Genomic DNA, 15,049 nt, shown 5'->3' with positions numbered 1-15,049 from the left:
ATATTTAAATGACTCGCCAATGGCTAGACTTGGATGATACAACATAAACTTTTCTCCCACGGATCTAAGGAAAACACATTGGGAAATCATTAGCGGTGCGGTGCGTAGAGGGAACCATTACGTCACAGCCTCACTGGACTACGTCAGCGATACGTCAGTGTCCGAGTAATTTGGGAATGTCCAACTGATTAAAACGGGGGGCGGTTCGTAATCTATTAAACAGAACATGTTCCAGAGTAGATAACGAGATGAATTATGAACAGAACATTTTATGGAGTTTGTTTGTGACGTGTGTGGTGTGTGTGTGTGTGTGTGTGTGAGTGAAAGACAGAGAGAGAGAATTAAACAGATCTTAAATCTGAGTTTTTCTGTATAGGCTACTATTTAAATAGTCCTGATAATGAGAAAAAAAATGCTGCTATTTGTCCCAGTGACTGCCAAAAAATGGCTATTAAAAAAAAGCTTTATACCCTGTTATAACATATAACGATGCAATATATGACATAGCTCCAACTGTAGGCCTACTTCCCCCATTTTCAGCACAAACTTGTCAATTTTTTCCCCCATCTGTAAAAACTAGCATGGCTGTAGTGCACCGAGTCAGTAACAATGGAAGTTGGAGATCCATGCCCTACCCGTTGTACCCGTTGATTCCACCCATTGTCTGTGCCCCTTTTATGGCCATATGGACATTTCTGTACCTGTCTCTCTGTGTCCTTCATATATTATTTATACTATATATGGAGTTCTGTGTCAGGCGTGCCCAAATATGGAGTGTTGTGATGTCAGAACAGGCCAGCTTCATATATGGAGCCTGGGCAGGGGCCTTGTCCAGAGCCCCGGCAGAGGCCTTTTGTGGCGGTTCTGGACAACCAACGGACTCGACACCTGGCACTGCACTCCCTGTGGGGGAAACGCGTGTGTCGAACTTGAAGTCGGTGGGGCGAACGGTTCTTGAGCTACGTGCATTACAGCCGTACACAGACAGAGACATGGTGCATTTATAGATAGATGTTAACTAGCACATATTCATATACAACATGCAGGATTTAAAATTATTCCAGGCCATTTTGCATTGCCATGTAGGATTACATCAATGACATCAAATCAGTCAAGGTAGTTTTAACTAGGTATATGGCTTGTTGGTCCCAAAGGGTGGAGAAGGTACCAGACAACAGTAGATTGCAATCACTAGAAACAACAAAACAACTGTTAGCCTACTTTAAGAATGGTCACCAGAGAAGTCTGTGGGTGGGCACTGCAATGTGAAATTTTCCCCCTAAAAATGTGAAAAAGTAAAGAATAAAAGTATGCTTTGGAAAATGGTCTGAAATAATGTAAAGTAGCCTACACATGCTTTGAACAAATAGCACTTCATCTCAGACCTACATTTACCATGACTCAACGTATTGTTTATGCCATAATGATAACCCTAACAGCAGTTCTAAAACTTGTTTGGCTGTTTCCTGACCTAGGTGTGTCCGTTTTTTTAAACTCTAGTGTACACTTTGTGATTTACAAAGATGTAATGTGCGATAAAAATAAAATGTATTGCACAATGTTTGCAGAGGTCTTATGTTGAGAGATAATACATTTGAGTAATAACAGAATAGACAAACGTTTATTGAGATAAATACAAAATCAACAAAGGCAGGGAATGTCAGAAACTCAAGAGTAACCCATGTAATCTTCTGTATACTAACTATTGAGTATGTCTGTGACTTTACACACTTTTGTACCATTTTTATCTTTACATATCAATTCACCGGCTTCATTAAAACAGTATTTAAAAAAAAAACTAAATAAATTAGCAACTTTGTAACAACCATAAAAGACAAAAAAAAAAGATAAATCATAGCCTATAGGGCAGGGAAAATCTATAAATAAAACAAAGATTGCGGTTGAAGGCTCATCTTATATTTGGTCTTAATCATTGAAAAGTGAGGTATACAAGATTGAAAATGAAGAATGAAGACTATTTCTTACACCTGCAACACTTTTTTAATAGTCTGTGTGCTGAATGATTCTCTACCCTTATCTCTGCCAGGCCAGAGGCATAGATTATGTTTTTGCCGGTCTAGCGCTGCATTACATTAAACTGGAATGGCCAGACAAATATCACTGCATAGATATTAGTCTGGAATCTCTGTGTGGAAATGCAATTCCAAGGGGCGGATTAATAAAAATGCCATAATTGCACACTAGGCCCTGATTGGTGCCGCACAACTTCGGGGGCAGGGAAATCAGATCGCAACCGAGCAGGCCAGACTTTTCTTTTGCACTGGCAGATTTGTCTAGTTTTCATGCTAGCATTTCATGCACTGGTCTTCACCTTACTTTAGTAAAACACTTTGTTAATTTAGTCTTTTCATACCTCATTGCTCTGAGATCACACACTGCTCCAAGGGAGCCAACAGATGCAAATGAAGGGAGAATACAGACTTTCAAAGAGCAGCGGAAATATAGGAATGGTTAGCGGCAACTGTTAATGCAAATGTAATGGAACCGGTACCAGTTCCAGTGTTGGAATGAAGCAACCTCCCCTCCCTTTCCATGGGACAGTTCAGTGTCTTGTTCAAGGACACTTCAACGTGAACGTAAGGGATTTGAACCGGGAACCCACCATCTCCCAAACGGCCACTCTTTTGTCTTTTGTGTACATGAATAGAGGGGGAGATAATTATGACACAGGGCAAGTGGCTTACCAGGGTGTGAGAACCTCAAGACAATACAGCATCTAGGTTACGCCAATCAATATCACATCTCCCCTACTAAAAAACTAAAATCACATTCTCTAAGAAATCAGGTCACACGTGATGTTCAATTAAACACCATGACCTCAAGCTTTGAAAATAACTTAAAGGGACAATATCACAGTAGTTATATGTCTGATGTAGAGATTAGTTAATAAATGTACAATTAATGAATTTGCATTCCAGTGCTCAATTAGCCAATATCATACTATCACTATACCAAAGACGGCAAAACAAACAATTAAGCTTAATTTATACTTAGTTGTGTGCCGGTTTCACGTGCCGAAAATAGCACATCTACAAGCTCAAAGATTTAAAAGCTTGTAGATAGACTATTTTTGATCTAGTATAAATCAGGGTTTAGTGTCTGATAATGTGAAAGAGTACTGATAGGGCTACACAATTTTATATAATTGCCACTACCCCAGTCCCCCCCTCTTTATTATTTGTCATTATATATATTTCTCAAACATAGCAGAGAAACCCAGGGACAGTCAATGTGAAGAGGCAACTGACCAATCAACATTGGTTTCCCCCTTCTAGCCATGTTCCAAAGGCACTGCCAGACATTTTAAATATTTCCATTGTTTAGGCTCTCCTTTTGGAAGGGCGTTGGCTACAGGTTTGCTTCAGTTTCTGGCAGCAATCACAACAGATAATGCAACACCACCGATGGCTACTGCAGTGGCACCAAATAGCCACTTCCAGCTGAGACCCTGGGGAAATATTGAAAGAGAGAAATAGAAAACAATGCATAAGTTGGATTATCATTAATAAGTCCTGAACTTCCCTCTGCGTTTCATATGCAAGGCATAACCTTAAAATCAGTAACCTCACAAAGCCTCTGTTTACCCATTCCATTTCACACAAACAGTTTGAATAACAAAGCAGGATTTGATGACAGGAAAGTCCCACAGAATTTACTACAGCATCCTTCAAAGGTGGGCATCATTAGAAATACCCAACTTACCCACGAGGACTTGGCCTGGTATTTCTGCGTGACGCAGGTGGTACTGCTAGGGTTACCCAGCATCTTCTTGTACATGGCCTGCTCCGCTCCCTTCTGCTCCGAGTGCTTCTTCACCAGCTTGGATAGTTCTGCATGGATAGTCTACACATGGATAAGAGACAAAAAATTATGTGAGCAAGGAGTTGTATGCCTCAGTCCAACTTTATGGGATACATGAATTTCACAACCACATAAACTCAAATAATAAACACCTTCAGTTAACGTCGATGAAATGAAAACTTTTCAGTCATAAACAGCATAAAAACTGACTTGTACCGAAAGCCTATTGTTAGAAACACATCTCCATGGTCAATAAGATAATCCATTCAAAAGACTGAATTAGATAATGAAGACTTCCCACCCAAACAAAAGAGCCCAAAATGTTCATACAAAGACAATATAAATATAAAAAATATTATAACGTTTTTGAAATATGTCGTCTGGTGGTTGTATTGAATTAGCCTGTTATAGCGTCACCATGAGGCTGATTTCAAATTTGTAAGTGCCATTTCTTCCTCTGCCTATTGGGAATGTGCATGCATAATTTCACAGATGTGTGTTCAAGATTTGAGGCATTTTGTTCAAAATGGACCAATCCTGCAAACTTTGGAAGGCAATCTTAGCCAATCGGGATGGAATATGGGAAGAAATGCATTTAGCAAACATCTGCCTCATGGTGGCGCTATAACAGGCCATTGTGGAAAGATTGGGGCAGAGGTTCATCATTGACATCCAGGGAGTGTGTGTACAGTTTGGCATCGGCCTGGGCCAACGGTGCCTGAGATTAGCTGTACGCAGACGGAAGGACACACGGACGCTGGACGAACACACACACACACACACACACACACACACACACACACACACACACACACACACACACACACACACACACACACACACAAAGACAGAGTGCAAAACATACTCCTACTGCTTTGCTGCTAGACAAAAACATACAGAGTGGCTTGTGCCATTCAGTATTCACCTGTATCCAAGAGAGAATTGACACAAATCTTTCTAAGCCTCCATGCGTGGTGTACAAGAAACCAACCCCCTAATCTAGAATACATAACATGCTGCTAAAGGCCTGGACAGACACGTCAGACACCAGAAGCACTAGCTTCCCTGTTCCTTTTTCTCCTCTTGGGAAAAATAGAGTCCAACACGTCGGGTTCAACTTGGACAAATCACAGCCTGAATTTAAGTGCCTGAGCATTTCTTGGACTAGAGGAAACCGAGGGCAGCTGTTTACCAACCTATGTGCAAGCCTAATAAAGTATCCCAAATAAAGAAGAAGTTTTTATTAGTCCATACACTGATAGTTTCACATTCTATATACAACACACCTCTGTGCTTTGTCACAAATCAGACCCTTCTACCATATCAATGTGTCAAGTGATGTAATTCACATGATTCATAATGATGAATGTTTTCATATTTGTCAAGGTGCTATCACAATATTTTCTTACTACTTACATAAGTAAATATTGTCTGCGTGCATTCCACTGTCCTTCCTTAAATATAGCAATAGTTAAACAAACTACAAATCCGGAAAAACTGCACTTTGTCTGCACTGCCCACAGCCTCAAAAGATAACACGGGAAATGGACGCATCCGACGGATCGGCTTGCGTTTCAGATCCACTGACGGTGACTGACCAGTGACCACAATACATCCGACACCGAATCTACCCATGTGGTCATTGCCCACAATGTCATTTGATATACAAAACTAACTCATTCAACCACCCCACATGGGAAGAAAATTAAAGGTGTGATTTCACGTTCTATTGCTAATGTAATATATATACACCCTTAAATGCCCATGGGCCATGTGGACTGGCTTACATTGGTAAGACCACAAGACCTTAAAAATAAGTTAAATTGCATAACACTTAAATTGTACTATCAAAAACAATGTGGTTATGCAGCTGGACTTAGCTTCACAAAGGTGAAGCAATACCTCCACTGGCATTCACACAACTATTTTAGATGCGTTAACTGGGCACTGTGGCCCCTTGATGCGCAATTTTATATTAGATTGTGAATTAATTAGTTGTCATTTTATTTGTGGTCTTTATTTTGGAATTTCTTTTTTGCATATAGGTGTTATATTCCTATGTGAACACACGTCATACTGATTTCCATTACATACTGTTGGTATAACAAAGTATGTAGCTCACATACTGTACACACATACAATCTGTGCATATGTAAAATATTAAATTGATGGCATATCAGACGTGTCTTGATAACAGGTGTTATAGTGGGTGGGCGGACAGCGCCACACACACACACACACACACACACACACACACACACACACACACACACACACACACACACACACACACACACACACACACACACACACACACACACACACACACACACGGATTGAGGCAGCTAACAGCATACTGGTGACAATTCTAATACAGAACTAGAACAATCATCCATATAATGGAATAACCAGGTTTCATAGTGGAAGTCATTCCTGATACATGACACGTTTCAGGATGTTACTGTGTCTTTTAATGATGAGATGTGTACTGACTACTTTAGCATATATCAAGGAGTTTTAGGAAATCTGCCAAATTATTTATCACCTTTACAATAGTTTTAGGTACCCGACCGAATATTCACCCACAAGTATTGTTATGGGTGATTCATATTTTTCCTCCAGGACAAAATCCATGCTAAAAAAAACACCTGACATCATTAGAGAGCCATCAATAGGTGTTTACAATGGGTGCAGCCACACTAAGAAGCGTCATGTGATGATGTGCACATGTCAAAAGCTGTTGACGAGTCTCTCACAAGCATGGTTCTAATTTTGAGGCATCGACGTGTGACAGAGCATCAAAACACAATGACGTTTTGGTCAATGGTGTAAGATTGAAGTGGGGATTGTGTGCACAAGGACCAAGCTGTTCAGCCATTCAGCTGATCCAAAAAGCCAACGCACTGAGCTGTCAATTTACAATTTAGGCATTTAGCAGACGCCCTTAATCCAGAGCGATTTACAGTAAGCAGGAACAAAAACATGGTAATACATCAAATCCATAAAAATAGTCATCAGGACTCATATGTAAGCTAAGAACCAGTGGAATATCGATATAATGAAACATGCATATACAGTTACACACTATAGAGTGTCATGTCTATATAAAATGATATCTACCGGTAAGTTACATAAGTTGAGCCTTTGCATACGCCTGTAAGGTTGTCAAGGCTAGGGCAAGTGCTACGGCAAGTGCTACAGATGGCCTTGTGTAGCCAAAGAACATCACGTATCAGCCTATGTAAGCAGTGTAGGAGCAGGAGCCAGGCATTAGACCTGTGTGTACAGTGGGGCACCAAGAGATAAACCTATTTACAGGAACAACGTGAAAACGTGATTCACTTAAATGATGAGTCGGCATCCCACCTGACTTCCCACTGGAGACTACAGCAATACTGTGGCGCCATCTGCTGGACACGGGTGAGCACTACAACACATTCCTGTTCCTGATTTTGGTTTTCCCAAACAATTGATACATTGTTACATAAACATACATAAACATAAAGGAAGTGGGAAGTGGAAGAGGGCAGCATTACCTTGTTACTTGGTTCCAACTTCAGTGCCTTCCTCAGAATTCTAATGGCTTCTGCATTTTCACCTTGCAATGCCAATACCTAAAAGAGACCATACCATATTTTTTTAGTTTCTTAATACAATGACCCATTACACAGAGAAGAGAAGAGAAGAGAAGAGAAGAGAAGAGAAGAGAAGAGAAGAGAAGAGAAGAGAAGAGAAGATTCACAAATAGACTACCTTGCCCATGCGGAAAAGTGCTTTTATGTTTTCTGGCTGGTGAGCCAATGCCGATACACAAGACTTGAGTGCTGCTTCATAGTGGTCGAGCTTCAGCTGAGAGGCAGCCATGTTGTTTAAACACTTCACCTTTACATCTATTAGCTCTGTCTCCTCCTCAGGACTGATGTCCACTGCAAGATAGGAAACATGCAAAAACCATTGATCACTGCATCACCATCATTACAGAATTTAACAGAAAGATCACAACATAACATTCAAGCCTGCACTCATCAGTGGTGAAAAAAGTGACATATCCCATTTATTGATGTGGCAACAAATTACAATTAATTTAATCTACCCACACCTCAACCAGAGCTGGAATGATTCTAGAATCATCCAGAAACACTGTCGGCTGCCCGATGTGAAAATGGGTGCCCAAGTGCTAATTTTTTACATCCATTATCTAGACCTTTATAAATGTGTAATTATGTTTACCTTTTGCACCATGAATTATATAACACAACAGAACAAACAGCAATAAGTATATTCTAGGGATGTTGAAAATTGTTGAAAATCGACTTGATTATCGACTCATGCCTCCCGCGCCTCAAAACGTATGAGTCGAAAAATCGTTTTTATTTGTATTATAATTTTTTTGTAATGTAAAACGTTAAAACGTTGCTGTTTGAAATGTTTTCCAAATGGGAGAGGTACGTGTTTGTGCTGTTGCGCCTGTCAGTGCGTCACATGCAAGTTAACTTTGAGCAGAGGGCTGTGGACCCCATCGTCCAAGGGTGTGTGTGTGTGGTGGGGGGTGGTATCTTAGCAACACTGAATGATCTGTCCCATTGGTCGTGTGCTCGTATCATGAGCCAATGGCTGCAGCTCTGAGCTTCCCAGAACCATGTTCACATCTCATCTACACATGCCGTAAAGTGAGCTGACAGCCACAGGTCTGCTCTGTTCTGAGCGGTGAGCGCTCTTCTCTTCTCGTGAAGAAAGCAGGACAGAGTTGTCAAATAAATCGCGCCGTCATTCATACTGTATTTATTCTCCGACCCGACATTAAAATACAGAACAACGTGCGTCCCGTATCAGTTCATTACGGGGCTCGTGACAGGCTGCAGACACTTGAGAGTTGGGACTACTAGCCGATAGCGCCGCTGCTCCTTCAGTTTCGTTGTTTGCAAAATAAAGTTTATTTTTTATTATTGGGATTTGATCATTGATGCAAATTCTAAACATATGGATGCAGCTGCAGAAGTTGTGTTGCTTAAAGGAATGCATAGTTGCATTCTCCTCAACTGCTGCGCAGCAACAACAAAAATATAATTAGCCGATTTTCGGCCTCGATTCGTCGATTGGCCAAATATGAGTCGTTTGGCATCCCTAGTATATTCTAAAGTGGGCGCTCGGGTGGTGCAGGGGGGTCAAGTACATGCCCACCAACGTTGAGTCTAGGGATTCAACTCCACCACGGTAGAATGGAGGTGCCGTTATCCCAGTGGGGACTCCTCACAGGTAGCAGTGGAAAGGAGTGTGAGGATTGAATTGGCATACAGACTAAACTGGGAGAAATAACTTAAAATAATCGACTAGTCAAAATGTAGGGGGAAAAAGAAACACATACAGGTACTGTATAACCTAACAATCTGAAAATGTATTAGCAAAAATAAAAATAGTATTGCAGATTTTGTGTTCAAAAGATAAGGGTGATGCGTGTGTAGATCAGAACATGACCAACATCCAGTGGTCTTACAATGGACTTCCAATTTTAGTTGCTTCTCCTATTGCCCGGTGCCTAGAACACTGCTGCCCATGCACAATAGCTTACCTTTAGAACTAGATTCTGTAATCTGCAGAGCGATGCTATAGGAGTTGACAGCAAAGGCGTAATCACCACGCTGATAGTAGTAGTTGCCCCGTTCCCGCTTCTGACCGGCGAGGGCGATCCTCTCTTCAGGAGACAGGAGCTCCAAGTCTGGAGCCTCCGTGGTCTCCAGCAGCTCGACCTCCATGGACAGATCAGCGTTGGGAGGAACCTCAGGATCAATACTGGGGGGAGAAAAGTCCAAATTTGGAGCATTCAAATACCATAATCCCACAGTGTGAAATGGACCTTGACTTATTATTCAGCTAAATATGTATAATATATAACGTCACCGAAGTCAGCTAAATATGTATAATATATAACGTCACCGCTAAGTCCAAAACCTATAAATCCAAAAAAAGGAAATGGAAAAAGAACTTCCAATGGATCCAATATAGATATATATAATATATATAGAACTACAAGTTCACAAAGTGTTGCATCGCAACACGTTGTGTGAGCTTGTAGTCACTGTGACACTGGAGTATGATGAAGTGTTCATTTATGAAAAAACTAAATATTTTGTCACCTAATAATTCATTCTCAAGTCAACAGACCAACGGAGCCTCTTGATGACATGATTCATTCTCAGTAAGTCTATGGCGATCAGAGAGATAGCTAAAGGAAACAAATCATCAGAACAAACAGTAGTTGTTGAAGATAAAGCTGGCATTCCACCTGCACTCGAAACTAGACGCTCCACTCGCGCAGTGAACATGTTTTGGGCGGCAAAAAGTTAATTGAAATGCATCGACCAGAGATCCTGCTGTGGCCAGGTTTGGCGAGAACAGACATGCACAAAGCTCCGCAAACAATATAGTGCATGAGTGGGGTGCGCACGCTTATCTGAAACACCAAAGGCCCCACATGCAGAAATCACCCATCGCTCCCAACATGCGTTGCGTCATGCTTGCAGTTAGGGTTAGGTTGTCGGTCTAATGACAGCTAGTAGCATACCTCCGATAGGCATATGAGGGGTGTCCACTAGTCAAACTTATATGGACAGTCATTGACTGAAATACTTGTCTGTTTCAACTACAGTGGCATATAATATTACAGACTAAACCACTAACAGCTAGATTGAAACAAACTGCCTACCTCCCCAAAGTTCCATATGCATATTTTGCATCAGCCTGGATGAGAGCCTTCTCTCCCAATTCCATGAGCTGCACAGTGAGATCCAGGGACTGAAAGAAGAAACAACTGACTGTATTGTGGAACATTGATATCACAATAATACACCATTAGTATCCAACATCAGTAACCTGAAGTTTTATCAGTGATTATTTACAGATTATAAACAACCGAAATGGTGATATCACAGACATTTTGATTCGTTTTTACCTGGATTACATCACCATCTCCCAGAGTGAAAGAGAGCTCCGGTTGCTCCTCTACAAGTGTCCCATCAGTCAGAGAAGACTTCAGATGCACCTTGACATTCTGTCCTTTCAGAGGCCGGCTGTCACGCCCTTTGCCAAGCACCAAGATTTTCTTCTTCAGCTGGTCATTACCTGCAGACATGCAGCAACATTACAATGCAAACAATGTTAACTAACAGTTATTATTTACATTTAAATGAAAATAGTAGCCACAAGCAACTCTTAGATACAATCAGATAGGACTTTTCTTTTTGGATGCAAGGGCTGTCATGTACTCTAGATTCCAGCGGCTAGCCACCTACTACCTACTACATTATCATTACAAGAAGTAACTTTGTGGCAAACGGCTTAACATTAGCACTGTCTATTCTATTCCTTTGACCCTCCACATACCTAGTACTTCGAGCCACTCGCCCACTACGGATGAACTCTCAGTATCCTGGTCTTCTTCCGTCTCTTCACACTCGTCTGTCTCGTTCACTTTCCCACCGCCAGCATCTTCCAGAGGAGGTGGTTCGTCGTCAATATCTTCTTCATCTAGCATCTCAAAGTCCTCCCCACTGTCCAGCAGCGAGATGGCTTCGGCCTGCTTGGTTGACATTGGAGTGTCATCGTGGCTATCACCAGTTTCGACTGCCTCCTCTTTGTCCGTCATCTGAGCAGAAATGTATGTAATAAGTAGCAAGCAGGCAGTAGTGTTGGGAGGCGGGGAAAGTCCCCTTCTACGTATAACAGATTACTACTGTTATTACAGTGCCTTCGGAAAGTATTCACACCCCTTCACTTTTACCACATTTTGTTTTGTTACAGCCTCATTTCAAAATGGATTAAATTCGTTTTTTTCCTCATCAATCTACACACAATACCCCATAATGATGAAGTGAAAAAAGTTGTCTCAAATATTTTGTTAATTTATAAAAAATAAAAAACTGGAAAAACACATAAGTATTCACACTCTTGACTTAGTACCAAGTTGAGGCACCTTTGGCAGCAATTACAGCCTTAAGACTTTTTGGGAATGATCCTACAAGCTTGGCATACTTGAATTTGGGGTATTCTCCCACTTTTTCTCTGCAGATCCTCTCAAGCTCTGTCAGGTTAGACGGGGAGCGTCGCCGAACAGCTATTTTCAGGTCCTTCCAGAGATGCTCAATGGGGTTCAAGTCTGGGCTCTGGCTGGGCCACTCAAGGACTTTCACAGAGTTAAAAAACCAATACTTCGTTATCTTAGCTGTGTGCTTGGGGTCGTTGTCCTGTTGGAAGGTGAATCGTTGACCAAGTCGGAGGTCCTGAGCACTCTGGAGCAGGTTTTCATCCAGAATGTCTGTACACTGCTTTCCCTTTATCCTGACAAGTCTCCCAGTTCCTGCCGTTGAAAAACATCCCCACAGCATGATGCTGCCACCACCATGCTTCACCGTAGGGATGGTATTTGCCAGGTGATGAGCGGTACCTGGTTTCCTCCAGACCGAAGCCTCTCCTCAATAAAAGGCACATGACAGCCGGGCGTCACAGCGCACTTGGAGTTTGCCAAAAAGGCACCTAAACGACTCTCATACCATTATTAACAAGATTCTCTTGTCTGATGAAACCAAAATAGAGCTTTTTGGCCTGAATGCCAAGCGTTACGTCTGGAGGAAACCAGGCACCACTCATCACCTGGCAAATACCATCCTTACGGTGAAGCATGGTGGTGGCAGCATCATGCTGTGGGGAGAACAAGTCTCCCAGGAACTGGGAGACTTGTCAGGATAGAGGGAAAGATGAATGGAGCAGTGTACAGAGACATCCTGGATGAAAACCTGCTCCAGAGCGCTCAGGACCTCCGACTTGGTCAACGATTCACCTTCCAACAGGACAACGACCCCAAGCACACAGCTAAGATAATGAAGGATTGGTTTTAGGACAACTCTGTTAAAGTCCTTGAGTGGCCCAGCCAGAGCCCAGACTTGAACCCCATTGAGCATCTCTGGAAGGACCTGAAAATAGCTGTGTAGCGATGCTCCCCGTCTAACCTGACAGAGGATGAGAGGATCTGCAGAGAAAAAGGGGGAAAATACCCCAAATTCAAGTGTGCCAAGCTTGTAGCATCATTCCCAAAAAGTCTTAAGGCTGTAATTGCTTACAAACTTAGTACTAAGTCAAGAGTGTGAATACTTATGTACATGTTCTTATTTTTAATAAATTAACAAGATATTTGAGAAAACTTTTTTCACTTCATCATTATGGGGTATTGTGTGTAGATTGATGAGGAAAAAAACGAATTTAATCCATTTTGAAATGAGGCTGTAACAAAACAAAATGTGGTAAAAGTGAAGGGGTGAATACTTTCCGAAGGCACTGTATGCACTTTTTATTGTTGTATTGTTTGTTTTAATTCTGTTTTGTGTCAGCATTCTGCGTGCTGTAATTTGGTGGGTGCTGGGTAGGATGGGAGGGTTGGTTAAATGGGGACAGGATTGTGTAACAATTCAATTGTTATGCTCATGATATAACCTACATGTAAAAATCACACCCGTGTTAAGTGAGGGGCGCTCTTATCATCGTGATGTAAAATAGACATGTCTATTTGCTCAGACACTGACATAAAATTCTCCATTCATTGTCAATGGGAATTTAATGTTTGTGTAGGACAAAGTTAGAGGACAGACACCAAAAGCTGGATATAGGAGGGGCTAGCCCCCTCAAAAAATAATATTAAGGTTGCATAAAAATCTAATGTTGATTCAAAGTTGCAAGGTGAAAAATGACTACGAGATATGGAGACAGCAAGACAGCTTTTTCTGTCAATGGCCCAACTTCGTGAAATGAAGTCCAAAACTCTTTAAAACTGAGCTCCCTGCTGCCATCCTTCGGTCAGTTCAAAGGAATGCTCCAGAACATTTTTCACCGTGATTGCTCCTGCTTCAATTGATTTATTTTACTGATGGTTGTTCTGTATAAAGTTCCTTTGTAATTTATCCTGATTTATAATGTTGTGTTTATGTATTTTGTGTATTGTACCCTCGGCTACGTTGAAAATGTGAAAAATGATGATATGTGAAGCGTGAGACTTCTTGTAGTTGCAGGAGAGCCGTCAGAGAAGCTAAAGGGGTATTTGAGTAAGCATTATGGCTTAAATGAATGTTTACATGAAAAGAACAAGTAATTGTATGGGACCACTAAAAACAACTGTTGTTTTAATTCGGGCTAAAACCGGGACAATGTTGTAGTGAATGATGAAACCGGGACATTAAGTCATCAATATAAAACCGTATAAAGCCGGTAACCTATAAGTTAAGCAGCCCAATTCATTCAGAAGGAAAAACCTTCCAAGACGTTGGCTGCAATATTGCGCTCACTAAACTTAACCTTTTGCTATGTTTATCAAATGCCTGATATAGCCTACCTATTAGACTTCAACAGCACGTGTTGATTATCAACCAGGCTTACTATGTTTTTCCAGAACTTTCTAATACGTTTACTGTTGTCTCAACGTCTTAAAACAAAGCTAATGCTATCTAACGTTAGCTGGCTAGGCTAACAGTAGCCACACTTGTTTTTATTGTATTTATTTGACTGTCAATTAAAGCATACGACCAACAATATAACGTCACAAAGCGATCGGCCCACATTTTACAACGACCCCAATAAGTTAGCATTAAAATATCTGCTGAACCTACTTTGGATCAGAAAGGGACAACAACTCCAAGGTCCAGTCGAATCCAGCTACTGCTACTCTCTGCTTACATTAATACAAACAGCTCTCTCTTCCTGGTAACCTTCAGGCATCTGTGTTTCTATTGGACATTCTCTTAATCTCGCGTTACTAGAGCTCCCGTCTTCTCAAATTGCAGATCTACAAGCTCACAGTACGTTGCTAGGCGATGCGGTGTGAACTTTTAGACCTGCTATTTTCGGCGCGCGACACGACGAAGGCAAGGAATATAAATATCAATCAAAAGCAGAGACGATGTATTGTAAACTACTTAACAAACACTGCCGCCTGGTGGTGAAAATGAGAAATAATCTCATAGGTTTCCAAAAACAATTGCAATACACCTGTCTTCCATTATTGCAACACAAATAGAACACACATAGGCCTACTGCTACTGTATAGTCTGCAAACATTCATATCTATGTGAAAATAAAAATAGGCTATGTGAACCATGAGGTCCGGAGGGTGACATCACACTGGGGCGTCAGCAGGTTCTTTTCAGAGTGGGACAGTATAGGGTCAGTCATTTGCAGCAGTATGTTG

At 41.3% G+C, this 15,049-nt stretch overlaps 1 protein-coding gene across 1 annotated transcript; it reads right to left on the bottom strand.

Moving 5' to 3' along the window:
- Positions 1-1,599: 1,599 nt before the first annotated feature.
- fkbp8 (FKBP prolyl isomerase 8) lies at positions 1,600-14,545 on the bottom strand. The gene is made up of 9 exons (XM_083766977.1): positions 14,472-14,545; positions 11,203-11,464; positions 10,772-10,941; positions 10,526-10,614; positions 9,392-9,612; positions 7,576-7,748; positions 7,359-7,436; positions 3,724-3,864; positions 1,600-3,469 (listed from the first exon to the last, which is right to left on the bottom strand). The coding sequence occupies exons 2-9, from the start codon at positions 11,462-11,464 to the stop codon at positions 3,383-3,385; spliced, it is 1,221 nt and encodes a 406-aa protein (XP_083623103.1). The 5' UTR covers positions 14,472-14,545; the 3' UTR covers positions 1,600-3,382.
- Positions 14,546-15,049: the final 504 nt, after the last annotated feature.

Source organism: Protomyctophum parallelum (assembly GCF_964188405.1).
Source record: "Protomyctophum parallelum genome assembly, chromosome: 6".
Taxonomy (NCBI): domain Eukaryota; kingdom Metazoa; phylum Chordata; class Actinopteri; order Myctophiformes; family Myctophidae; genus Protomyctophum; species Protomyctophum parallelum.
This window is presented reverse-complemented; position numbering and strand designations above follow the sequence as displayed.